Raw genomic sequence first — 25,879 nt, forward strand, 5'->3', positions numbered from 1 at the left:
GTAGCTTGTATGGTTCTTTCTGCCTTTGCGTAGCTTCTGTTACTCAGCATCCTTTGCCCTGATTGGAAGGGAGCTGTGAGCTGTGAATATGGGGAGAGAACTGCCAGGCTTTGCTCGGGGCCTGTGGGTGGAAAGCGGACAGGCAGACCAGGCTCTACCCTCACACCTTCCTCAAATGAGAGGGATGCCAGTGCTTACACTAAAGTTCTCAACCTTCCATACTCAGATTTCTATTTTCTTCAAAGAGTAGAAGGTGACATTAATTTTGCTTAGATGAGAAGTCTGGTGCGGGGAGAGAAAGTCCCCCTGACAGAGCTGGTGTGTGAACAGTCTGGTCACCCTGTTCTCGGCCCTTATTTGCTACTCCTGCCTCAGTATTGACAACTCGGAGCTTGAAATTCCCTCAGGGCTCCACTTGGGTAAATAATTCCCACCTCTATCGTAGTCTTCTACTGTGCCCTTCTGGACTGTGGTTGGTTTCCCTACCACCCAATTTTAACCTATTTCTCATTTCTGCAAATGTATCAAAATCCCAAGTTCTCTGAAATCTGTCCCTAGAGCTCTCACTCCCTTTTTTATTTCTTAACCATCATTTGGGATAGGATTTTAGAAATGAAGGAAAAAACATACCCTTAGTCTACCATTTTCTAAGAGAAATTTTGTCTGATTAACATGGTCATTTTTATTTTCCCAGTATCTAGCATAGTGTTTGGTACATAATAGGTCCTTGGTAAACTTTTGTTTTTTCTTTCTTTTTTTTTTTTTTTTATGTTTTTAAAATTAAAGTGTAGTTGATTTACAGTGTTGTGCCAATCTGCTGTACGGCAGAGTGACTCAGTTATACATATATTTGCCTTTTTTTTTTTTATTCTTTTCCATTGTAGTTTATCACAGGATATTCAGTATAGTTGCCTGTGCTATACTTTAGAACCTTGTTGTTTATCCACTCTAAATGTAATAGTTTGCATCTACCAACCCCAAACTCCCAGTCCATCCCTCTCCCTCCCCACTCCCGCTTCCGCCCCCTTGGCAACCACAGGTCTGTTCTCTGTGTCTGTGAGTCTGTTTCTGTTTTGTAGGTAGGTTCATTTGTGCCATATTTTAGATTCCACATATAAGTGATATCATATGATATTTGTCTTTCTCTTTCTGATTTATTTCACTTAGAATGATCATCTCTAAAAGCATCCATGTTACTGCAGATGGCATTATTTTGTTCTTTTTTATGGCTGAGAAGTATTCTATTGTATATATGTACCACATCTTCTTTATCCATTCCTCTGTCAGTGGACATTTAGGTTGTTTCCATGTTTTAGCTATTGTGAACAGTGCTGCTATGAACACAGGAGTGCATGTATCTTTTTGAATTATAGTTTTGTCCGGCTATATGCCCAAGAGTGGGATTGCTGGATCATATGGTAATTCCATTTTTAGTTTTCTGAGGAACCGCCATACTGTTTTCCATAGTGGCTGTACCTGGTAAACTTTTCTAGAATAGAAATGAATGATCATGACTGTACTGCTCTAGACAGATATGTATTCTTATGTGTCTTAAGAACTTGTAAAAATACCACCACCCTCAATAATCTCAACTAAACAAGCTCTGCCTCCAATTCTTTTCCCAAAATAGTGTTTCATAATCAACTGTATGCAACCCCATAACCATTATCAGTCTCTCCCCATTCGCTTCTCCCCCTGTCCATGGCATGACTAGTCTACTCTGTCTCTATGGATTTGCCTGTCTCAGACATTTCATATAAATGGAATCATGTAATATATGACCTTCTTTGTCTGGCTTCTTCCATTTAGCATATTTCCAAGGTTTATCCATGTTGCAGAATATATTGGAACTTTATTCCTTTTAATGGTTGAGTGATATTTCATTGTATGAATATACCATACTTTATTATTCCTTAGTTGATGGACATTTGAATTGCTTCTGGTTTGGGGCCATTTTGAATACTGTTGCTATGAGTATGCATGTATCAGTACAAGTTTTTATGTGGTTATATGTTTTCAGTTGTCTTGGATATATACTTAAGAATGGAGTTGCTGCATTATGCAGCATACTGGAATATTATGAACAGCTTTTTGCCCCCAAAAATTAGGCAACTTAGGTGAAATGGACAAATTCTGAGAAAGACACAAATTAGCAAAACTGACTCCAAAAAAAAAAAAAAAATAGGAAACCTTTAAAAGACCTGAAACAAGTAAAGTAAGTGAATCAGAAAGAAATGCCTGGACTCAGAGGGCTAAGTGAACTCTATCAGGTATTTTACAAAGAAATAAGAGTTAATCTTTAGCAGTCTCTTCCAGAAGATAGAGGAGGAGAAACAACTCATTGGATGAAGCCAATATTACCTTGATTCTAAAGCCAGACAAAGATACCACAAGAAAAAGATTATAAACCCATATCCCACATGAAAATGTACACAGAAATCTTCAACAAAATCTTAGAAAATCAAATCCAGCAGCATATAAAAAAAATTATACGTCATGACCCCTTGGTTATCCCCAGGAATGTAAAGTTGATTTAATAACTGAACATAATGTAATACACCATAGTAGTAGAAGAAGGGACCAAAACTTCATGATCATCTCACTAGATAGAGAAAAAAGCATTTGACAAAATCCAACACCCATTCATGATAAAAACCTAGAATAGAAGGGAGCTTCCTAACCTGATAAAGAGCATCTACTAAAAAACCTACAGCATATTAAATGGAGAAAGACTGAATGCTTTCCCCCTTAAGATTGTAGTAGAGGTTATAGCCAGCTTAACAATGGAAAAAAATTTTTAAACATCCAGTGTGGAAGGGTAGACGTTAGAACTGTCTTTATTTTCATTATCCTGTATGTATAAAAAATTCCCAAGGAATTCACACACCAAAAAGCCTACCAGGACTAGTAAACAAATTCAGTGTTGTTGCAAGATACAAAATAAATACTTTCAATGAACTGTCCAAAAAAATGAATGGAGAGATATTCCATTTGTAAATCGTACATATGATAAAGGAATCATATCTAGAACATATAAAGAATTCTTAAAATTTAGTAGTAAGAATGCAAGCAACTTAGTATTGTAAACGGGCAAAAGATTTTAGTATACATTACACCAAAGAAGATATAGGAATGACTAATAAGCACATGAAAAGATGTTCAACATTATTACTCATTAGAGTGCTATTCCTGTATAGCTACAGAGATGACTACTACAGAATCTTACTTTAACTCTAAAGAACAATCATTACATTGTTCAAACAGACAGGAGCTTATACTATGAAACGTTGTACATTCACTCTAATTTTAAATTAGCTTTATGTTCTAAGAAGCTGTCCTACAAAGGAGCTTTGTAGGTTTTTCATGTGTAATCTATTACAAACTTATCTTTTGAATATAATAAATGTTTTCATATAAAAAAATAAAATCATAATTACATACTATTTCACACTCACTAGGATGGCTGTAATCAAAAAGACGAAAAATAATAAGTCTTGGCGAGGATGTGGACAAACTGGAACCTTCATGCATTGTTGGTGGGAATGTAAAATGATACAGCCACTTTGGAAAACACTTTGGCAGTGTCTTTAAAAATTAAAAATAAAATTACCTTCCTACCTGGCAGTTCCCCCAAGAGAAATGAAAACATTTCCACAAAAACTTTTACACAAAGAATCATAACAGCATTATTCATAATAATCAAAAACTGGAAACAAGCCATTGCCCATCAGCTGATGAATGAATTAGACACCATATGGTCTATCCATGCAGTGGAGTACTTTTCAGCCAGAAGGAAGTATTGATTTGTGCTACAACATAGATAAACCTTGAAAACAGTATGCTAACTGAAGAAAACTAGGTGCAAAAGACTGCAAATCGTATGATTCCATTTATGTGACGTATCTGGGAAAGGTAAATCTACAGACACAAAAAGCAGGTGACTGGAGGCTGCAGGTGGGAACTGCAGGTGTGACTGCAGATAGGCACAAGGAATTTTTTTTAGTCATAAACTAGATTGGAGTGATGGCTGTACCACTCTGTCAATATACTAAAAATCAGTGAATTTTACACTTAAATTGGGTGATTTCTGTGGCATATAAATTGTACCTCACTAAATCTGTTTTTTAAAAAAGATGAGATGGGTGCTCACTTTGGCAGCACATATACTAAAATTGGAATGATATAGAGAAAGGGATTAGCAGATACAAACTACTATATGTAAAATAAACAACAAGGATTTACTGTATAGCACAGGGAACTGTATTCAATATCTTGTAACAAACTATAATGGAAAAGAATCTGGAAAAGAATATGTATAACTGAATCACTTTGCTGGACACCTGAAACTAACACAATATTGTATGGTCAACTGTACTTCAATAATTTAAAAAAAAATTCTAAATTAAAAAAAGAGGTGGGAAGCAAGAGGCTGTATCAAACACTATGTATTCTTGCATATAACTTCCTACTAACCTTGTGAGGTGGGTGGTGGCATCTTACTTTGTTGTTGAAGTTCAACAAGCATCACTTCCCTGATCAAAGTTGCCCAGGTAATTAAGTTGCCAAGAATATAATGATATATATTGATTAAAATGTGATTCAGTGACTGGGAGAATTAATTTGAAGATCACATTAAGTTATTATACTCTAGTGCTCATATGACGTTCATATTGAAGACACCTACAATGTGGTTGGAGGATATCAACCAGAAAAAGCTACTTTAAATGGTTTCCGGAGTCATCATCTCTTAGCCCAGGTTAAATTCACTGATGAAATTTTTGGGATTTTCTTTGTGTACATGCAGGATTTTAAGAAAGTGATACCAAATGGTCTGAAAATGGCAGTGGAGAGTGAAGAAAAGGCTACTTTAAGCCTTTGACCTCAAGACATGGGCAATTTTATTTCAGAACTTTGAAAAGGAAGTAGTGCCCATAGGTGAAATCAGGTTAGATAAGGTGAGAAATTGGTCCAGAAAAAATTGAAATTATATTGAAATTTACTGGCCATAGAAGAGAAATGAGAAAAGATACTTCACCTTTCTATAGAACAGGGGGCAGGTCTTAGGAGCAGAGTGTCAAAGTGGAAGAGTATGTATGAATCTGCCAAACATAGGACCCAACACAGCATCCGTAGCTCAGTGATATAAATTGATCTGATAGATTTAGAACTGAATAATGAAACTGTGATTAATCATAGCCATGAAGATGTGATTATACTTAGGGACAGCAGCAGTAAAGAGGGAATCATTTATATTTTTGAGAGGGGCAGAAAGAGGAGTAAATTCTCCCTTTTCAAATAACAATAAGAAAGCTATGTTTACCTGATTCATTCAGAGACCACATAACACTTTTGTGTAGCATGATAGGACGTGGGGAAAGTAGATTCAGTTCTGAAATAGATGGTATCTAATTTTCTCCCAGCTCTGCAATATGTGAAAGAAACATTTCCTTACAGTTAAAATGAGAGTTGAATTCTAGGTGTTCTTAGTATAGACCAGAAGAAGGCTTCAAATTTAATTTTAAAAGGACAAAACTGCCTGAATTTTTAATATGGCTATTATGAGAGAAGAGAATCTTCTACAGTTTAGTGATAGATTTTATCACAAAGAAAGTTCTTTACGTAGATCTTTTTCCCAGTATGTTTATAGATTTGAAATATTTATTTTGGTTGGTCTAGTTCTGTCATCTCTGAAGTCTTTTATACCTCATAGAAGTATCATTGAAAATTTATAGATTCTTTTTGTCTTTTTCAGTTCTCCTGAGAAAATACCACTTAGGTTCTGCTGTGCACATCTATGTGGTTGATTATATCCTAGAACATAGTGACTTTCGCTAAACAAAGTTCGAGCTAGTTTAGGCAGCCTGTTATTTTGTATGTAGCACTTACTGATAACTGAAATAAGAGGGCCTGTTCTACATTGTCTTTTATAGATGGCATCAAAATTACAGCTCAGTGGGAATAGTTAACATCTTCCTTATCTATCCTGTGCCTTATCAGTCATTTCTACTTTAGGCAAAGGGACTTGATATTCTTTAAGTAACACTTATTTCTGGGACCCACCAGCCCTAATTTCTAGAGATATTTTAGACCTGTGCTACCCAATATGGTAAGCACTAGCCTCATGGCTGTTATGCATCTAAACTGTGGCTAGTTCAAATTGAGATTTGCTTTTCAAAGCTTAGCATGAAAAAAACTCATTGAATTTTTAAAATATTGATTTTATGGTGAAATATATTTGGGATATACTGGGTTTAAAAGAGCATAATATTAAAACTAACTTCACCTGTTTCTTTTTACTATTTTCAATAGGACTACTAGAAAATTTAATTACATACGTATTATATTTCTATTGAACAATATTGATCTATAATAGTAAACCATTTCAGTGAATGTGTTTTAGTTGTCAGTGATATTTTTAATGTCAATTAGTCATTTGTTTCCAAATGTTTGTTGTTCTCCTTACAACAAAAAAAATTTGGCATCTTGATGTTTTTAGGCCTCTCAAATAACAATTTTCTAATCTTCATTTTTCATGCTAACTTTTAAGAGAATCGTAATATTCTCATAAAAGTAATCATATGTTGTTGTTTCCTCAAATAAGAAAATGTTGGGAATACCCTGGCAGTCCAGTGGTTAGGACTTCGTGCTTTCACTGCTGGGGCCCAGGTTCAATCCCTGATTGGGGAACTAAGGTCCTGCAAGCCATGTGGCATGGCCAAAAAAAAAAAAAAAAAAGAAAATGTTTACCGCAATAGACTTTTTGAGAGCTGTTTTTCAGTACACAGTAGCCACTTAAATTTTTTAATGCAAAGAAGGCATCTAGACATAAGCCTTTAATTATTTTCATACTATTTCTGTGTATGTTATTCATACTTACTTTAGAAAAATGTGTAACTTTTAGTTTTTCATGATTTCATTGCTTTGTTTCGATTTTTCTCTAGAGACTACTAAGGAGATTTCTGAATGGAAATGCTTTTCAGAAGCTTGGATTTTTTTGTTTTGCTTATACATTTCTTCCCCAGAGCAGTTGTGTTCTGTAGTTAGAGCTAATGTGATTTTTTTTTTTTAATTTTTAATAGGAAATTGAAAATGGAAAGCGGTGTTCTCTGTTTGTTACATGGTTACTTTATTGCTCTTGCCTCTTAAAGTAGGGTTCATGGCTTTGTTTCTTAAAATGTTTTTGTGGTTAATTTCCATAGAAACACTAAACTAGGTTAATTTAAAAAGGACATGTTTAGAGGTTACTGGATGGTAGATTAATTACTCAGTTGATTCTGGCGTATGGCTGAATAAAGCAGCCATTTGTCCAGAAACATTTCTAATATGATTCTCTTTTCAGGCACTACAGACACCACCTCCAACAACACTGCAACGGTGATTTCCACAGCGCCTCCGGCTTCCTCGGCAGTCACTTCCCCTTCTCTGAGTCCCTCCCCTTCTGCCTCAGCCTCCACCTCCGAGGCATCTAGTGCCAGTGAGACCAGCACAACACAGACCACCTCTACTCCTTTGTCCTCTCCTCTTGGGACCAGCCAGGTGATGGTGACAGCGTCAGGGTTGCAAACAGCAGCAGCTGCCGCCCTCCAAGGAGCTGCACAGTTGCCAGCAAATGCCAGTCTTGCTGCCATGGCTGCTGCTGCAGGACTAAACCCAGGCCTGATGGCACCCTCACAGTTTGCAGCTGGGTAAGGTGCTTTCTCTTCTTGTTTACATCTGAGAAACAGCTCAGAGGTCATCCTTGGAGTTAGTCGTAGAGAATACTTTTTATCACTGTCTTAAACGCAAAAAAAACAAAAACAAAAAACCCTTTAAAGCCATAAAATCTCTTTGAAATGGGTTGCTCTGTAGTAGCACAAGGACTTTGATTATGGTTGGACTTAAGTTTCTTAACACTCTGGAAGGGCAGTAGTCCTACCTTTATCTCCAGATGAAGATACAGAACACCAGGCCACTGATTATACCTAAGCGATGGGGCCAGGAAGAAAGCCCAGAATTCCTGACTCTCATTCTTATGCTTTCTCCATTAAGCTCTCAGCTGTCTACTTTCTAATTCTCAAACGTAAATATAATAGATATAGTAATAGAATTCCCAATTTTATATTATCATCAAACAAATGAGAACTAGTTTGTAAATATATTCCTTTCTCTGGCATTTTTTTTTCATTTGTTTTGGAAAAAAAGAGAATGAAGTAATTCAGAGTCAAAATGACTGCAAGTTTTAAATTTTGTGTGATCCATACCTTGTTTTGCTTTGTACAAGTGAGCATCAAGGAAAGCAGTAACTCGGAAGCACTAAGCAAACCATGGAAGAGTATAAACAGAATAACACACATTTCCATACGCTTCCCCAGCTGTATTTTCCTTTTTCTTGTCTCTTTGGGTATGTTGTCCCACGTGTCTGCATTGTCATAAAGTGACTGCTCTTTTGGACTTTCAGAGGTGCCTTACTCAGTCTCAATCCAGGGACGCTGGGTGGTGCTCTCAGCCCAGCTCTGATGAGCAACAGTACACTGGCAACTATTCAAGGTCAGTAGAATTTTTCCCCTTACTTAGCCTTTGTTTTGGGGGGGGTGGGTTGTTTGTTTGTTTGTTTGTTTCTTAATGGAAGAAGTCTGCTTTGCTAAAGGTGAAAGTGATGGGAAGAGATAGTTGAATTGATAATGCTGTCTAACCTGAGGACCACAAATGTGTTCTCATAAAAAGCTTTGTAAGAGACATAGGCATCAGTGTGTAAGAACAGGAGATTTACTTAGTTTGGTGTTTTGAAAAACCAGGACTGGGACTTCCCTGGTGGTCCAGCAGTTAAGATTCTGTGCTTCCACAGCTGTGGGGGCATGGGTTCCATCCCTGATCAGGGAACTAAGATCCCACATGCTGCACGGTGTGGCCAAAAAAAGAAAAAGAAAAGAAACTAGAACTTTAATGCTGATAATTTTCTTCTTATTAAGTAGACTTGGAGGCAGAATTTCCTCCTAAATTTATCTAAATAGTCATCCAAGACCCATCCCCAGACAAACTTGACCAAGTAAAATTCCCCAGTCCTCATCCCCACCCCTAAGAAAGGTGTATGTAAGAAGGCCCTGTAATGAATTAACATTGGAGCACATCATGCAGACTTCAAGAGGACTTTTAATTCTTTTAGGTTCTGCCTTTTCCCCCATCTCTGTTCATATAGAGAATATATTCTCTTGAATTTTATTGTCTCTCTTTCAAGCCCACATGGGTCCCTTTTGGCCTTAGCTATCCAGTCTAAAATGAGTCTAAACCCACTCAGTCTGTATATTGAAGGATTTGCTTTGTTTAGTGTTTGCGCTTTGTGTTTGAAGATGCTTGCTGTTAGGTGATTCAGGGAAACACTTTGAGACATCACTGTATTAATCTGAGAAATTTTTCTTAAAATTAATATAATTTGGGCTTAAATGAGAGTTCTTGGGGCCAAAAATAAGCTGTTTGCAAACTTCAGTGAAGATTAGTGTTTCAGGGATGATATCTCTACAGTATACTGTAGATGATATTAGTTCCACACAAATCTAAAACATGACCTAGATTACCTTACATTATATTCACTTTCTTATTGACTAAATCATATGTGAAATTGGTGTTTAGATCTGTAAAGCTTTTATTATAAAAGGATTTCTTTTTGGAATAAGATTTGTGATAAATCACTGTCTCTTGCATTACGGTGTATCTCTGGGCGGTAGTAATGCTAAAAAGGCAAGATGCCTTCCGTAGGGCATAACTGAGTAAGAACAGGTACTCTCTGGGAAGATCTAGAACTGGACTATGACCCTAGGCCTGGAATCTCAGAAAACATCAAGCTGCACCAAGAGTCACTGTTCTGTACTCTTTGTGTGATCATGTCCAAAGTCAGGGACATTCCCTTAGTTCCTCTCTCTTTCTTTATATATTATGTAAGAAATCAAATTTTTAATGCCACTAGGAAAAACCCTCAAATATACATGTGAGGATGTGCTTATACGGGTGAGGGGACTGTGTGGAGTTGTCATATACAGGAGAAGATATCAGTGCGCCCAGTTATTTTATTGAAAACTTTGATGCATTATAGAAGAATCCTTACGCATTAAAGCAAGTCCTAACCTTAGATAACCCACCTACATCAGTACATCTCTGCTTTCCTCCTACAGAGACTCATCATTCTCCTTTGTACAAGTCATAGAAATCAAATGTTTTGAAGTGAAAAATGAATCACACCTTATACTTTATTTGTTAATATATAGCTTATTTTAGAACTGAAGTCTTTTTTAGTTTTTATCTCGTATATCATACTATAAAGTGCTCGAATTTATCAGTAATGTCAGCTAGTTTAATAAAAGCTAACTATATTTTAATGCCTTAATCACTGTAGCTAGTTTGTCTTTTGAATGGAGGTAATCTAAAGTCAGTAATCTTCATTAAAAACAAAATTATTGGATTTAACACATATTTCTAGGTAGATGAAATAAAGTTGAGATTTCAAGATAGAAACGTGACTCTTTGATTCTCTTCTCACCCATCCTATTCATACTCATTAAATTAGACTTTCCAGTCCTTTAGGCTCTTTCAAAATTATAAATAAACTTTAGCTGATGACAATATAGCACTGTGATTAAGGGGGAAAAATTCAATTAAAGGATACGCTTTTTCCACCTAGGTTGTAGGAAAACTCAATGCATTTGATGTGTTGTTTGCCTTCTCCAGGATGATACTAACATTCTCCTTCCTGCCTGTTTTGGGGGGGTTTTGTCTGTAGCTCTTGCTTCTGGTGGCTCTCTTCCAATAACGTCACTGGATGCAACTGGGAACCTGGTATTTGCCAATGCGGGAGGAGCACCCAACATCGTGACCGCCCCTCTGTTCCTGAACCCTCAGAACCTCTCTCTGCTCACCAGCAACCCGGTTAGCTTGGTCTCTGCCGCCGCAGCCTCTGCAGGGAACTCTGGACCTGTCGCCAGCCTTCATGCCACCTCCACCTCAGCTGAGTCCATCCAGAACTCTCTCTTCACAGTGGCCTCTGCCAGCGGGGCTGCCTCCACCACCACCACCGCCTCCAAGGCACAGTGAGCGGGGCTGAGCGGCGCTGCTGGCAGCCTTCACTCGCAGTGTGATTGGGCTGCCAGCCTGTCTGAGACGGAAACACGTGATGGGCTTCCTCTTGCCTTGTTGCAAGGGCAAGGGAGAGGAGGGAGAGAAGAAAAAAACACATGCCGGAAAAATAGGGATGGAGACGGGACAACATTTGCCTAATTTTGTAATAAAACACTGTCTTTTCAGGATTGCTTCATGGATTGGAGAACTTTCTAACCAAAAATTTAAAAAACAAAAAAAAAGCAGAAACAAAAAATCAAAAACAAACAAACAAAAAAATAAGTGAAAGGACTACTTATCATTTCCAGCAGTCATGATGACAAGTTAAGGTGGGTTACCAATTCCAATATAGGAAGGGGGTTTCTTGTTTGTCTAAATTTCTTTTTATCTTAAAAAAAATCATTTTTAAGGGTCTGTTGTACAGGCCATTAAGTCATAACAAGGTGTTTATAATCGTATCAATTGTGTTGGGGGTTCCTTTCTTAACTGGTACAATTTAGGCAGGCCTGTATTACTGTATCTCTATTGTTATTGTTGTTATTATTGTTTTATATATCTATATATATATCTATATATATATATAGTTTGGACATGTTTATCTCTTGCTCCTGGATCCTATTTCAGTGAGCTCCCACACTGTGGGGCGGGAGGGTTTTAGAGTAAGGGGGGACTTACGTTCTTAACTGCGGGGAATGTTCTTGCTGGTTTCCTTATCCTTGATGACTCTTACAGAGGTGCTAGAAAATTATTTTCTTTTGCCACTTATGCAAGAGGCTTGGTGCAGAAGCTGAAGGCAGTGTGTGCAAACACTCCCACTCCACACACGCCCCCTCCCCCCATCAGGTGGTGCCTTTGGAGCACTTTTGCGTAGGAAGGAATTCCTGCTGAACTGTAGCTCTCACTCACCCCAAATCATTGAATGACCTGAGGCCCAGATCCTGTGGTGCAACAGTGCTGCTTTCTACTACTTTCAACGGGAATGGCTGTACATGTTGCAGGGCAGGATTTGGTTCCGAAGAGCAAAGACTACTGCAGACACCTGACTTGGTGGTTCTCCTGATTTCTTATCTCCTGAAATGCTCCTACTGTTGGTGTGTTTGTTTGTTTTTTCCATTTTGTGGAAGTTTTTCATCCAGACTTCCTTTAACTTACTTGGCAAAGAACAAAATGACTTACTGAAATTGGAAAACTTTTCCCTTCTTTTGTTTTCTGAAGGAACTCTGCTAGACAGTTTGCCATCAGTTATAGATCACCGAACGATGTGTGATGAGAAGAGTCTGAGGTTGCCACCTTTTCCTCTAGCCATAGACTTCCTTTTCACCAGATGGCTTATCAATTCCTCTAACCCTGACGCTCTCCTTGGTTCTCTGATTAGAGAAGGCACTCATTAGCCAGGCGTGGGATCTGTAGAACCTTTGAAAGACTTTGAGCAGGAACTTTGCACACACCTCAAGTGTCTCCTTGGTTTGTTAGTGATGCTCCTGCTAGGTAGGTCCAAATGGCAATACACATCTCTCTATTCATTGTGGAAGGTGATTAGCTTCTGTAATTGTTTTCAGGGTATTTCTAGATGATGTAAATGAGCCCATGAAAAGGAAATGTTTATGGAAGTAGATGAAGAGGAATGAGGGTAACTTGGAAATTAGATTCCCCTTTTTGTCAGTGTTCTATTATTATAGTATCTGTATCCAAAAAATTCCCAAAAGACTGGATCACTGCAGTGCAGCGCATCTGAGCTCCCTTCTAATTGGAGTTAAAGGATCCTATCTGGTGTGAGTGGGTGCTTGCTTACATCTCCGATGGTCCCATGACTGCATTTTTTCCCCCTTTCGAGCTGGGGGCTGAGAGAGAGCTCACAGGTAATTTTTCTTCTGCTTGCTCTGCTTGTGTCCACAAGGGAGCTTGGATTCTGTGTATTTGTCTCTTCACCATGTTGGGAAAGGCAGTGATACAGACACAATGTGTATTTTTGGTTTTGATCATCCAAGTGGGAGACAGACATATGAATATTAAAAGGCCAGAAACGTTTTAGTTCCCTTGTTAATTTTTCTTCTGTTCCTTCTGTCTTCCCATTTTATTTCACAGAGTATTTAATTACTACCCTTCACCTTCCTAAAATCCCTCCAAAATCAGTGAACTGCAAGCAGGGAAACTAACAAATGTCCATCCACCGTTTTTATGTGTGGTGTGTTTTTTTTATGTTGTTTTTTTGACTAAGCTTGAACCAAAGTCAATTTTTAGCAAGCTGCTGTACTAATGGACTAGTTTATATCGTGCAGTTCAGACACATTGAGGAGATAGATGCTACTGACAATTTCTTTTTTTCATTTGTCTTTATTAATTTTATATAAAAGTTGCTGCTTGTTTTAATCTTTTATGTTGGTAAATTGTAATATCCTCTGGGCAGACATTAACTTGATTTTTTAAGTAGTTTATTTAGTTTGGTGTGTAAATAGAATGGCAGTGTCAGTTACTAATTTTTCTCCTCTTCCTCCTGCTCTTTCTCTGATATAGTTGAATTTTATCTTCTATCCTGATTTGACATCTCTAACGTAGGCTGTGGAAGTGCTTTTAGGGCTGTCAGCAGCACTGTAGCTGCCCGTAGTGCTGAGGCGCTCCCTCGGGAGTGGTAAGTGAGGAGGAAGGATTCGGGGCGGGAGATGCTGATACCCACCATACTGGATTAGAGGTTATAGCATTAATTCCCCAAGGTTGCTACCAAAGGAAGTGCTGAGTCCCAAGGGACTCAAGCTCAATGGATTAAGACGAAGAACAAGGAAAGGCTGTGTTTGCTTTTCTCTGTGGTTCAGAAATGCTGCCTCTCCCAAGTAAGATTCACCAACAGACTTTAATATTTAAAAAAAAAAAAAAAAAAAAAAGGCTACTCAGATTTAAGTGTCAGTACTATGGTCTTCTATTCCCTGCCCTGCCTATATTCTCTAGTTAATTCAGGATAGGGGGATTCTGCCTTTGTGTGTGTGTGGGTGTGGATCACTTTATGAGGATAAACTTTAAACCAGCATAAAAACCTGTGTTTAAAAGAAGAAATAAATCCTTAGACAAAGGTAACTTTTAGACTTTTTCTCTTTTTTTCTCTTATTTAAAAACAAGTTGTGAAATGAAAGGTACATTTATACATGTACACACGAAACACTAAAACAGCTTGTTGATGGGTGTTTAACTTAAAACTGATTACCCATCGTCATCCCTGGATAGTCTACTGATCATATTGTTTCATGACTCAACCTTTTTAACTTTATATCATATTTTTTTATCATCTCAATAAATGCTTTTTGAATTGAATGAATCTCCTAAGCTAAGGTACTCAGACTTAACTTTTAGCCACCTTATATGGGAGAGTCTGGAAATGAAGGGGGGACCATTTGACCAAAAAGAGATGTTTGGTAGAATTTCTGCATTTCTAAGAGGAAGGGCCAGATAGTCATCACAGTTCATTGTGTCACTCTTCTTTTTTTTCCCCTTAATGTTTATGCAAGTTTTATCTTATCCCTGAATTTGGTTAACACATATTAAGCCAAAGACTAATTCTAAATGCATTTATAGCGATACTATATTTGCCCATGGCAGTGGGCCCTCCCTAGGGAGTGGTGAATGTAACTGTTGGAATCCTGCTTATCACAAGCAGGGCAGTTTGGTTGTGAACTTTATTTGTACCCTGTATAAATCTAAAGGACAGAGCAGAAAGACCTGGAAAAGGGCTTCTCAGAGGAACAGTGTTATTGTTCCTGATTTAAGAAATACGTTGAGTGCTATGTTAGTTTAAATGTTTCAGAAGTTATATAGGCAGCGTTTTAGAATTTTAAAAAATTGTTCCTGTCCATTCATTACCTGATATAAAACACACTTTTATTTATTTGATAAGAAAGATCAATACCATCCTAATTTACTCAACTTATTATTCAGGAATGGAACCAAAGGAATACAGGTTTCATTTTGTGTAGGACCATACTGATTTGTACTTCCTGGTAGCATTATTAGAAATTAACATTTTTTTAAAAGGGAAAATAAGATTAATTAAAAGATTTTTAGTGAGATTATCTTGCCAATTTGTTCTACATAATTCATTCATTGTTGGGGAAAAAAGCACAATTATACCTCTTTTTTATGTTATTTTGTTCTATTATCCCTCATTTATTTGGGAAGATGGGAGAAAACCTTGTCTATATTCAGAAGCACAGATACTTACCTACTTGACACAATATTTAAATTCAGCCCAATCTTTAACATTAAATTTTCTATTTAAATTGCTGGGAAAGCTGGATACATTTGCAAATGTAGGAAATTAATGCAGATTTTTAAAGTTGTAAATCCTGATAGTAAACATTGCAATTAGTGTATAATAAACACTTGGCTTACAGAAGAAACTCTTTGTAGTTCATAGTCTAAAGTTGTTCCCCAACCATTGTCATCCTCACAAAACTTTCTTTACCAAGAAAAAAGTAAAATCGTTACAATAGGAAGAAAAGAGAGAGAATGGACAGAGAGCAGTCAGCAGGCCCTCAGTGCCAGGGCTGGCCACGAGGAGAGCCGTGTGCAGGACCTGGTTCAGACTTCCTGTTGGCAGTCTGCTGTGGCCTCAGACCCCGCAGGGGCCCCCCGAAAATCAGTCTGCAGTTTGAGAACCCTCCATTAAAGAACCTCAACAATTCATTTTGAGAGTTGGTCACATACTTTCTCCTTAATCAGCATCTAAAATTGATGAATTTAAAGTTTATTCATTCAAACCATGTCTATTGGAGCTGAAAAAATGTTAAAAAGACCATCAATGCTAATGGAGAAAAAGACTAAAAACCTGAAATTTAAAATTACTCAAATGGGCAAGAACAGATGGATCATTCATTTGATCATAACCATTATGAGTTCATTTTTGTATATGTGTGTGCAAAGCATTTAGTTCAATCACAGCCCTGGTCATCTATTTGCATAGATGGCACGCACAGTACAAATGTGAACTTGGACAGCAATAGGATAAATAAATTGCTTTCATCATTAAAAGCTGATACTAATCCTGTTCTGCCTCATTCTTTTCTTAATCTAAGGAGGTTAAATAGGACACCCCTGAAATTTTCAGTAAGATATTTGAAAGGATTCCACCCAGAGGATAGGGCATATGTCTTTTCTCAGAGTTGTCTAGTGTATACCCAGATTTCCGTATGATTTGTGAAGTTGCTTTCTTCTGACCATCCTTATTCACGAAGCAGTTCCATGTGTGGGCTCTTCTACTCTTGGCCTTTGCTCAAATCAGTAAACTTTAGTGGATCTTATGTTGATTCTGTAATCTGGATCTCCTTTACTCTCTTCCTCTCTTCATTCTCTCTTCGAATGGTGATACCTTAAGCCGTGAGGATAATGCTCGTGGGTAACAGCTAGCTTCTGGCACCTTCATAAAATACCTCAGCATAGCTTAGCATCGTTACAGAACTGGTTTTAAACTAAAAACCAAATAAAAAGAAAAAACTTTATAAATAGTGGAAATAATTCTAGCTGTAGCATTTAGTTGAACTGATGTTTATTATGACTGATAAACGTGATTGATGCTGTATGTATTTGGGATCCTGTTTATAGGTGACAGTTTATAGGGTTAGGGAGGATGGGTGGGGAGAGAGAAGAAGGTGATTATGTTAGAAGGAAAACGTTGCGTTGCTGGTGTGTGTGTGTGTTTGTTTTTCCTTATCTCTGTCTTGCCAAAGGAAACTTGATCATCCCTGTGTTTGGGTTTGGGATTCGTTCGCCTCTCTGTGGTCTGGCCTGCAGTGCGGTGTGGGGTGGCATGCAGGTTACACGTGGGTTGTCCAGTTCAGGGTCCTCGAGGGCATTTACATCCCTGCCTTGGCTGCCCGGGCTCCCCAGAACCTGCCAGCCTCTCCTGATGATTCGTTATACCTCTGAACGTAGCAGGAACTTAGGAGAAGGATGAATGTGTGAATGTCAGGGGGTGTGGTTGAGGAATAGAGGCAGAAGTAGACAAGCACCATGTAATTTGGAAAGGAAAGGAGATATGAGTGAATGAAGCATCGTAATCGAAGAAAATAAAAGTAAAACAGGTTTTGGAGGGGGGGTGTTTTTTTTGTTGTTGTTGCCCTCTGTCACATTATTGAATGTTGTGCTAGTAGCACAACAGTTTAAAACCTCACTTCCTTTTCCCATACCAAGGCTAATTTTGTCTTAACCAGAAATGCAAACAGAAGAAAACCAGATCAAGAAGTTGAAAGCCAACCTGCTCGCCTCACACCTGTGATACAGTGTGACCTTTAGGGACTGGTTAGTTAGTGAGATTGAGAAAAGCATTGTTCTTAGCGGGGATGTGAATGAGAGGTGATGCTGGTTTAGGAATAGTTAGAGCCCTTTCTGGCCACACTCTGGGACAAACTTTCTTGGCTCCCCGAGTTCAGATATAGACTCTATGTCCAGAAAGGCAATTTTTTAGTAAGTGATCCATCTCACAGAACCTAAGTGGGGTTCGGTTTGAATACCAAAGACACTGCATTGTTTCTCCTTACATTTTCAACACAGGCAGAGGGAATAGGAACCAAAAGCTGAAATTTGGAGAAGCTTTACCTTTGTCTCTTTCCTTTTCCTCTCCCCTCTCTCCTTCCCCCAATCCCGTCCCTACTTTTTGAAGGAAGTCTTGTTGGTCATCCTGGCTTTGGAAAAGAGATTTATTTAGTTTCACTCTGCTGGCTCTGTAAAGATGGATAGAGTTGCTAAGTGTGGCAGTGAAATTCTTGGAATTGCTGGGAAATTTGGGGGGGCGGGGGGATGGCAAAAGATGGGGGGTAGAATTCTTTTCTTATTTCCCTTTATCTAATACTTATAAAGAGAACCAGTACAGCCTATTTGAGTTCAGACGATATTTAGTTGTTCTGTCACTTGGAAAGGATAAGCATTTTCAAGAGCAAGATTACATGGAAACCCAAACAGCCTTCCTTTATTTTTCCATGGAGCTGTATTGTTCCAAAATGTTTTTACATACGGACTCTGGGGAGTGGAGTAGTTAGTTCACTGTTTTGATGTGCTATTGATGAGACACAAGAAAAGGGGGGAGGGAAAAAGATTTATTGCTCTCGATATTCCATCAAAAAATGATCAGGTTGCAGAACTTCATGACAGCTTTACTAATAATCTTATTGTTCTGACATTATATTAAAGTGGTGTTAGTATTATGTGACTTTGCAAAGCACTAGATAGGTCAGGAAGCAGGTAACAGGGCTACGGAAGATAAGAGCACTTGAAACAACAGTTGTGGGAAGACAAGGCGTACGTGATGGACCACCACTGCACCTGGAAGCGGAGCTCCTGGGGTGGGCCGGGCAGGGCCTGTGCCCTTTATGATTTCTGCATGCCTGAATCAGCCCACTCTGCACAGGGCCCGCCACCCAGCGCCACCTTCTGGTTCAAACCCAGGACACTGTCAGAAAGTTCAGACCCCAAAACTGATTTACTGTTAAAAAAAGAAACAAAAAACATTGAGGTCTGCTGCAAAGTTACCCCGAGTTTCCTTTATTTACTTGTTCATCATTGTTTTAATTGAGTCAGCCACAACCTCACAAAAGCAGCTTTAAGGCTTCTTTCATAACTTGGCAGTGGCATTTGAGCTCTCTCACATGATATCCCAAAGTCTGCAGGCAGACGGTTGGGTACAGTGCTGTTTCCAAAATGAGACATCCAAACACTCCTTTAAAATGGGGATCTCCTTCGAATGAAAAAGGACAGAGCCAAGGAGAGAGAAGGCTCTGTACTCCTACCTAGTGCCACAGTGTCTCTAAGTCTGAACAGTAGAGCAGGAAAGGGAAAGCACTTTCAGAAGCTAGAAGGACAGTCCTGTTAGGAAAGGCTGTAGTTGTAGGTGGGTGGGGGTGCCACGTCTTTGGTTCTGATCCTACACGGGTCTGCGGAAGGCACATCCTTCCTGAGAGTAGAGTGGACCAGCCTGGTTGTGTTTAAAACTGCGAACAGTTGGGAGGGGGGAAAGGAGAGAGCCAAAGACTTTGCAACTATATTATAACATTGGCTTTTGACAGCATAAATGGTATGTCTCCCCTGAGTGCAGGTAAAGGGGAGAGACAGACTTCTTCCAGCTTCTTACCTCTGCTTGAGGGGGCCTGTGTGCATTGCTCAGTCTACAGGAGGTCTCACTCCGAGGAAATGCCCTCCCCCACATTAGACCTTATGTAGTTCAGTCCCTGCATCTGTGGTGGTAGCAGAGGCGAGGTGAGTAAGTGTGGGGTTTTCCGCCCACCACAAGTCCAGGAGCTGTTGTATACCTCATTTCTAACTCGTGACTGATTAACTTGCTTTACCTTTCTCTACACCCTACAGAGTTGCCAAGTCTGCCCTCCCTCCTCTAAGTAATGTTGAACTCTGGCCTATAGCATCATGGGACCTGTATCCTAGGGTGGGACCTCCCAAAGCCTCTGAATGTCGCTGCTTTAAGAGCTACTGCAAACTGAGGGCAAATTGCAATCTTCTCTTTCTTTTTGTTGCAGGGGGTCTTCACAGGTCTCTTAACAACTGTTCCCCGCCACCCTGCCCTTAGGGGCTGGCCAGCCGTCCACACCCCCAGCCCACACATCTCTGACTGCTGGCTGCACATCACCTCCAGTACTTGCCTTCTCCCTGGTCGGGGGAGGCCATCCCCTTCCCCTGTGAGGCCTCAGGGTTCTGCTTATTTTCAGGACTTTGGGTGGAAGGGAAGACACCAAAGGCTCCTTTAAGCTGGCTGCTGCATACACATTTCACTTTTTTTCCTTTGACACGACCAAAAAAAAAAAATCCAAATATTTAAGTTTTTATTATTATTAATATTATTATTATTTGACAATCTTATATCCAATGGGCTGTCTAGAAGCTGCGTCCCCAGCCCTTCACCTTTTCTTTGAATGTAGTTCCCAACCTTCACTTCCCACCCCCAATGTGGAAAAAAAAAAGCTTTGCCAGGTCTTACTACTGCTGCTATAAGCCAGGGGAGGGTGGTTTCTTTGTTTTGTTTTGTTTTTTTAAATTTCCAGCCAAAACCAAAGATTTTTTAATGATTGTATAAACTCAAAACAAACAAAAAAACCAAAGAAAAGGGAAGTCTTCAGCGTCAATCCAGTCTGTGGCGTCCTGGCGTTTAGAGGAGCAAGGCCAGGGGCAGGGAGGGGGTGCCTCTGACTTCATCCAAAGGGCAGGGAGTCTGTTTTCCGTGTTCCAGGGTGCTCAGAGGCGCATGCTCAGTAGCTGTGGCTCTTGCCAACTTGTGAACATACCATGGAACAAATTGGCATCTCAGATTTTCCAAAACAATAGACAGAAGCCCATCACCACGAAAATCCACCCTGTCACGACCACGCTATCCACCCGACAACAGCCACGGTCACCGCAGGGGCTTAGCACAGGGACTAGGAGGGTGGGGGGCGCTACGGGGAGCCGTGGACGCCACAGAGTGGGGAAGTTGAAGACACTGGCGCAGGATTGGCTGCTCTGCTGGGTGCTTTAACCTCTGGGGCGGTGCTGGTGAATGCACGCCAAGGTGCCCTTCTGAGCCTTTTCTCTCTTTTCCTTTACTGGAACTGCTTGGAAGTGGCTGTCTGATTTGTGAGAAAACATGCAGAACGATTGTCAAGCTTTTCATTTCTCCTTATTGTAGTTTGTTTCCTTTTTGCAGCACCACTGTGCAACTATGCATTGTATTTCACAACCTTTTGTGCTAGGTAGATGCCTGTGACTTTTTAACTTGGGGGGTGGGGGGGGGGGTTGCAAATGAAGGAACTTTTTACATGGATCTTTTTAATCTCAGTTGACTGGGGGAGGGGGGGATTTGGTTCTAGGGTCATACAAGCTCTATCCCAAAGCAAAATCCAAATGTTAATAATATTAGCCTGATGCAGATACCAAAGATAATTTCTTTCCTGCAGAACCTTAGACTTGTGTATTAAGTACGATTACCCAGCACTTGCATTAGTCTAACCTCAGTAATTCCAAAGCTTAGATGTATATTTTGGTATATTTCTGGGATATTAAAAAAAAAAATGTCGTTTAACTTCTCGTTTGTTTCAGTGTAATGCTCTTAAAGTCATAGCATGAAAATAACTGAACTGTCCTATTCTTAGTAGTTTGAAATAATAGTATTTTTGTATGTTTTGGGTGTGTCTATGTGTGTATTAACATAACAGTTTTCACTGCCTAGGTGTTCATAATAAAAAAGAAAACAAAAAAGTTATGAGTGTACATAATACTCAGTAATAAACTTCCACCAGGTTCAATTTGGATTAAATATTCGCTGATTACCGGTCCCAACTGGGATTTTGTTTTGTTTTAAAGAGACAGTGATCATGTTTTTCTAAAGCTGTTTTCTTTCTCTCTGTCCTTAAATTTCTTAACTCCCCCACCTTTTTCTTTTCTTTTTCTTTCTTTTTTTTTTTTAATATTGATTCAGGGGTGTTTTTCCACTGTTGTCAAGGGAGGGACACAAGGGGGAATTGACCCCTTGGCCTCCCAAAACTTTTTGTTTTATGTACTTTAAAATGTGAGTTTGAGTTCTCTTTTGTGGAAACTTAAGATGTGGTGTAAATGATTCTTTCCAAAATTGTCCAGCAGCTTTAATGAGGCAGTGACAATTCCTAAGTAGTTTATTGGGAGTCCTTTTACATTTCTCCTTAGATGACTTTGCGATCTGGGTGGCTATCGTATAGCCTCACTGTCCCAGAGCACCTGGTTAGCCATTTCCCCTCCAATAGGAATATTTTATAAGAATCAACTGATGACTTGGAGTTCGGGGCCTCGTTATCTGGGCCCCTGGGACACACACGTTTTCTTGGTTTTGAAAACCTGAAACAAGCAACTTCCCATTTGGGGGAATTAGCTGACAGCTCCTGAGGCCTAAGGAGGTGGTAGAACCGTGAGCGGTGCTGTCTCTTTAAAAGTGCCCTTTACATGGTTCCCTCTCCTGGGGCTGCCTGCAGGGGGCTGTGGGCTTGGGAGAGGTTGTGTAGGTGACAGTGAATCAGAATGAAATGGTAGATTTTGTGTAGATGCATTTGTCTGCTGTAATTTTTTATATATATTAAACTTACTGTAACTGTACAGTTCATTTCTGTTGTAAAACATCATTAAACCATTTTCCAAGTGTTTTCACATTGTCTGAGTTTCTCTGAGGTGGTTGTGTTGCTACGCTGGATGCTTCACCCGTTCCCATGCAGACGACTCAACCAAGCCTCCCAGCGTGTTTTTTCCAGCAGGTGCTCTCAGGCGTCCCAGAAGCACAGGAAGCTCGTGGGTTCCTGCCCCACCCCCTCCCCAGCTCCTGCACGCTCCCCCCTGTGCTCCATGGGGCTCTGTGGCCACTGCATTGCTCTCTCCCCAGGCCCTAGTGGCTCCCAGGACCCAGTAGCAGTGGTCTCCTTCAGACCCAAGGGCTCTGTGTGATCAAACACAAGTCCTGATTGATCTGTGAGAGGGCACTTCGGAGGTCCCCTCTCACTGTGTATTTGACTGTGGAACTGGCATTGAAATTGCCTTTTCCAAATTTGTTTAAACTGCCAAGACCCTCTAGCATTTCCTGCCAGGCCCTGAGCACTCATTCTGTGGGGTCCCCTGAGGGAAGCTAATCCCGAACGTGGCCTCTGGTTCTCCTGTCTGAGGGTACACAGCTTAGCTCTCTATAGCTTCTTGTAGCCAACATTTAGTGTCTTAATGTAATTAGTTGACTGCATGAAAAGGAAAATTTGAATCTTAAAGTGAATTTCCCAGAGAGAAAACTTCAGCTTGTTGAAGAGCTTTGGGAGCCGTCCAGTTTAACTAGTGTGTATAACCTGAATCTGTGCGTCCCCCTTGAATTAGGAGACAGAAGAGAGATTGAAAGCGAGAGCTTGGGCTGTGGTCTCAAGGTATGGTTGCTGTCCTGAGAGGGGCCCAAAGTGGGAAGACAAATACTGGGTCCTTTTCTCCCCTGCTCCTAGGTCAAAGAATGCCTCGCTCTTTTCCTTTCTACCCCGTCTCCTATTTATAACTTGCTTTTCAGTTTGTAAAGTTATTTTCTTAAAACAGGTTCAAGTTTTAACAGGAATCAGCTGTTTAGTAGAGAAAGCGGCGGGATCACAAGCATGAGGACTTCCTAAAGCAAAAGCCATTCGCCAGGAGCTAAGGAATGAGGGGAAAGCACTAGTCCCATTCTGTTACCCTGGGGTCCTTTGTAAAAATGCTGTTACATTCTAACCCACTCCCGGGGTATCTACCAAGGGGAATTACCCATGAGAGGATGTGCATGCTCTCACTGCAGCCTTTTCTTTCTCCGAAGCTGAGGTCCACTCTCAGCTTGATCTGGGGCTTCGTTCTACCAGCACATCTACTCAGTCTTCTCCCACCAGCCTTCCGTGTGGTTGTCCTGCACAGAGTCCAGTAAGTCCTCTGTCCCACCCATCCCGGGAAGTTCACACACCCATAGCTTACAGCCAGCTTTCCTCCTACCTCTTGAGTAAAAATCTTGATAGAATTGGGTCAAACTGTTACTTTCAGGCCAGCCATGAGGGTCACACAGCCTATACAAAATTCAGCTGACCTTAAAACTAGGTATGAGGTTGAGGCTTACGTTGACAACACAGGAAGCCAACTTCAGTTTTTATAAAATGCCCAGTGAGTAGAAGATGAAGCAGCAGCCCAAATGAGGCTGTCACCCGTCATTATGAACTTCAGTTAGTGGAAAGACAGCTAAAACAACAGTGTAATTTTCCCATTCCTTTGCCCCATGATCAGGTTACATAATTAGGACTGAGAGTTTCCAGCCATCCTGTCCCTCCTCAGAGGCCTGTTCCTTCCATGAAAACTTCCACAGCTTCTCCCATAACTTGCCGGGCTTGGTCTGCATCCCTTCATCAGCAGCTACTCACCCCTGCCTCACTCTGCTTCCACCTGCCTGACCTGTGTGTGTCATGACACTGCAGTGTTCTTTACATAGTTCCAGTAAGTCAGCTGAGGCTTTTCCCACCGTGCCATTGTCCTTTAGGATCTTTACACGGTGTGGATGAAGTCCAATGACAAAATTTTAAAGGCCCTAACTCTATTATGATACTTCTCTAGCCTCCCTGGTAGCTTGCCAAGTGCTGGGCACAGATAGGGAGGTGCTAGGTCGATACTTGTTGAATGGAATTGAATTCCCCTCTGAGGCCAGGATATGAATCAAATACCTTCTCTCCTGGCAGAGATACACATCACCCCTGTTGGAATGCCAAATGCTCAGGGGCTTTTAATAGCCACGGCCTTGGATTTCAACATCTTTACCCAATACTAGTTGGTGGCTTGATGCGTTAGGGCTTATAAACAGCCTCTGCAGTGAAAGGAGGTACTGCTGGGGAGAGGCTCACTTCTTGTGGAAGAACCTGACCTAAAAGACTGTGTTGTCCCTCATCCTTCCCCAAACCCTATGGACTAAGGTTTTGGGGGGATTTTGGCCATGTGCATGGCTTGTGGGATCTTACTTCCCCGACCAGGGATCGAATCCGGGGCCCCTGAAGGGAAAGCACGGAGCCTAACCGCAGGACCACCTGGGAATTCTCCAAACAGAGGTTTTGTGCTGTGGCATCAGCGACGGCTCATAACCTCCAGACACTCTCTGCCAGCAATGTTCCCTCTTCCTGATGCCCCAGTGCTCAGCTGGCCTCTCTCCTGCTCTCTTACCTGCACGCCACAAGCTAGCTGGATGCTTTGAGCCCTGCACCCAGGGCCCTCCCCTTCCCCTTCTCCCGGTTCCTTCATAAGGCCTGGCCTGTCAGACACCATCTTGCCCCAGGCTGGGCCACTGGAGGCACCCTGCTCGCCTGCATTTGCCAAGGAGCTATCTGTTCTCTCCTGGGAGCAGGCTGATTTCCTGATGACTAAATGACCACTACAGGCTCGACTGCCGAAATAAAGATTACAGTAAAGCAGCATTTGCACTGAAGCATTTATTATGCAAAAAAGTAAGGCTCTAGCAAACCAGTATAAATTAAGACCGAGCAGAGGAGAGAGGGTTTTCCATCCATAGCCACGTGCCCTTTTATTACACAGCCCTGTTCCAGCAAGTCAGCTGAGGTTTTTCCTGCCATGCCATTGTCCTTTGGGATCTTTCTAGGTCTTAATGGTGCGGAGTCTTCCTTCGAGGCCTTTCCCAATACGTGTTTGTCTTTTACTTGGTGCGAGGTGACCAAGTGCCTACAAAGAATGTGGTCGCGTCTCTCGCTGCCCCCTCACCTCGTCTATAGTCTGTAATGACACTGCTATGTTCTTTCACACCGGACTCTTCACTGCTCGCTTGCCTGTGAGAGTGTGGGCTCCATGAGGGCAAGGCCAGGCTGCTTCATGTTTTGGTCCCCACAGAGCCTGGCACACAAATTCTATCACAGGGGACGTATGCCTGACAGCAGGAGCGCCCCTTCCTGCCCCACCCCCCAGGCCTCTGGCTCCCCTGCTCCCATCCCTGATCCACCACTGCTTCTCCTCCAGCCACTGGGGGCTGCTACCTACTCCCACCTTCCCCTCTGCCCCCACCCTTCACAGGGAGGCCCAATCACCAGTTCCCTTGCCATGAGGGGTTACGCGGACAACAGAAGCCAAATTTACAGCAGGAGCAAAGCCACTCAAATACTGACAGAACAACACAGACCTTAGGACATGCGCTAACATCTGGGGTTTCTCCGGGGACTTTACAGAACACAGCCGGTACTTGGCTGTGTTTAAGAAGGAGGGTGCCCGTCTCCCAAGTAAGAGCCTGGAGCCGCTGGCAGCGGGGCATGCCCACAGCCTCCAGGAAACCAGGAAA

At 40.9% G+C, this 25,879-nt stretch overlaps 1 protein-coding gene across 4 annotated transcripts in view; it reads left to right on the forward strand.

The window, feature by feature from the left end:
- POU2F1 (POU class 2 homeobox 1) overlaps nucleotides 1–11,310 on the forward strand; it is a 162,791-nt gene extending 151,481 nt beyond the window's left edge. For all 4 annotated transcript variants that reach the window (XM_057727333.1, XM_057727335.1, XM_057727334.1 and 1 more), the window contains 3 exons: nucleotides 7,340–7,685; nucleotides 8,438–8,526; nucleotides 10,751–11,310. In XM_057727333.1, the coding sequence (XP_057583316.1) occupies nucleotides 7,340–7,685; nucleotides 8,438–8,526; nucleotides 10,751–11,061 (746 nt within the window). In that variant the 3' untranslated portion in view covers nucleotides 11,062–11,310. The remainder of the gene's footprint in view (nucleotides 1–7,339; nucleotides 7,686–8,437; nucleotides 8,527–10,750) is intronic.
- The last annotated feature ends 14,569 nt before the right edge of the window (nucleotides 11,311–25,879 follow it).

This window comes from Hippopotamus amphibius, chromosome 3 (genome assembly GCF_030028045.1).
Source record: "Hippopotamus amphibius kiboko isolate mHipAmp2 chromosome 3, mHipAmp2.hap2, whole genome shotgun sequence".
In the NCBI taxonomy this organism is placed as follows: Eukaryota; Metazoa; Chordata; class Mammalia; order Artiodactyla; family Hippopotamidae; genus Hippopotamus; species Hippopotamus amphibius.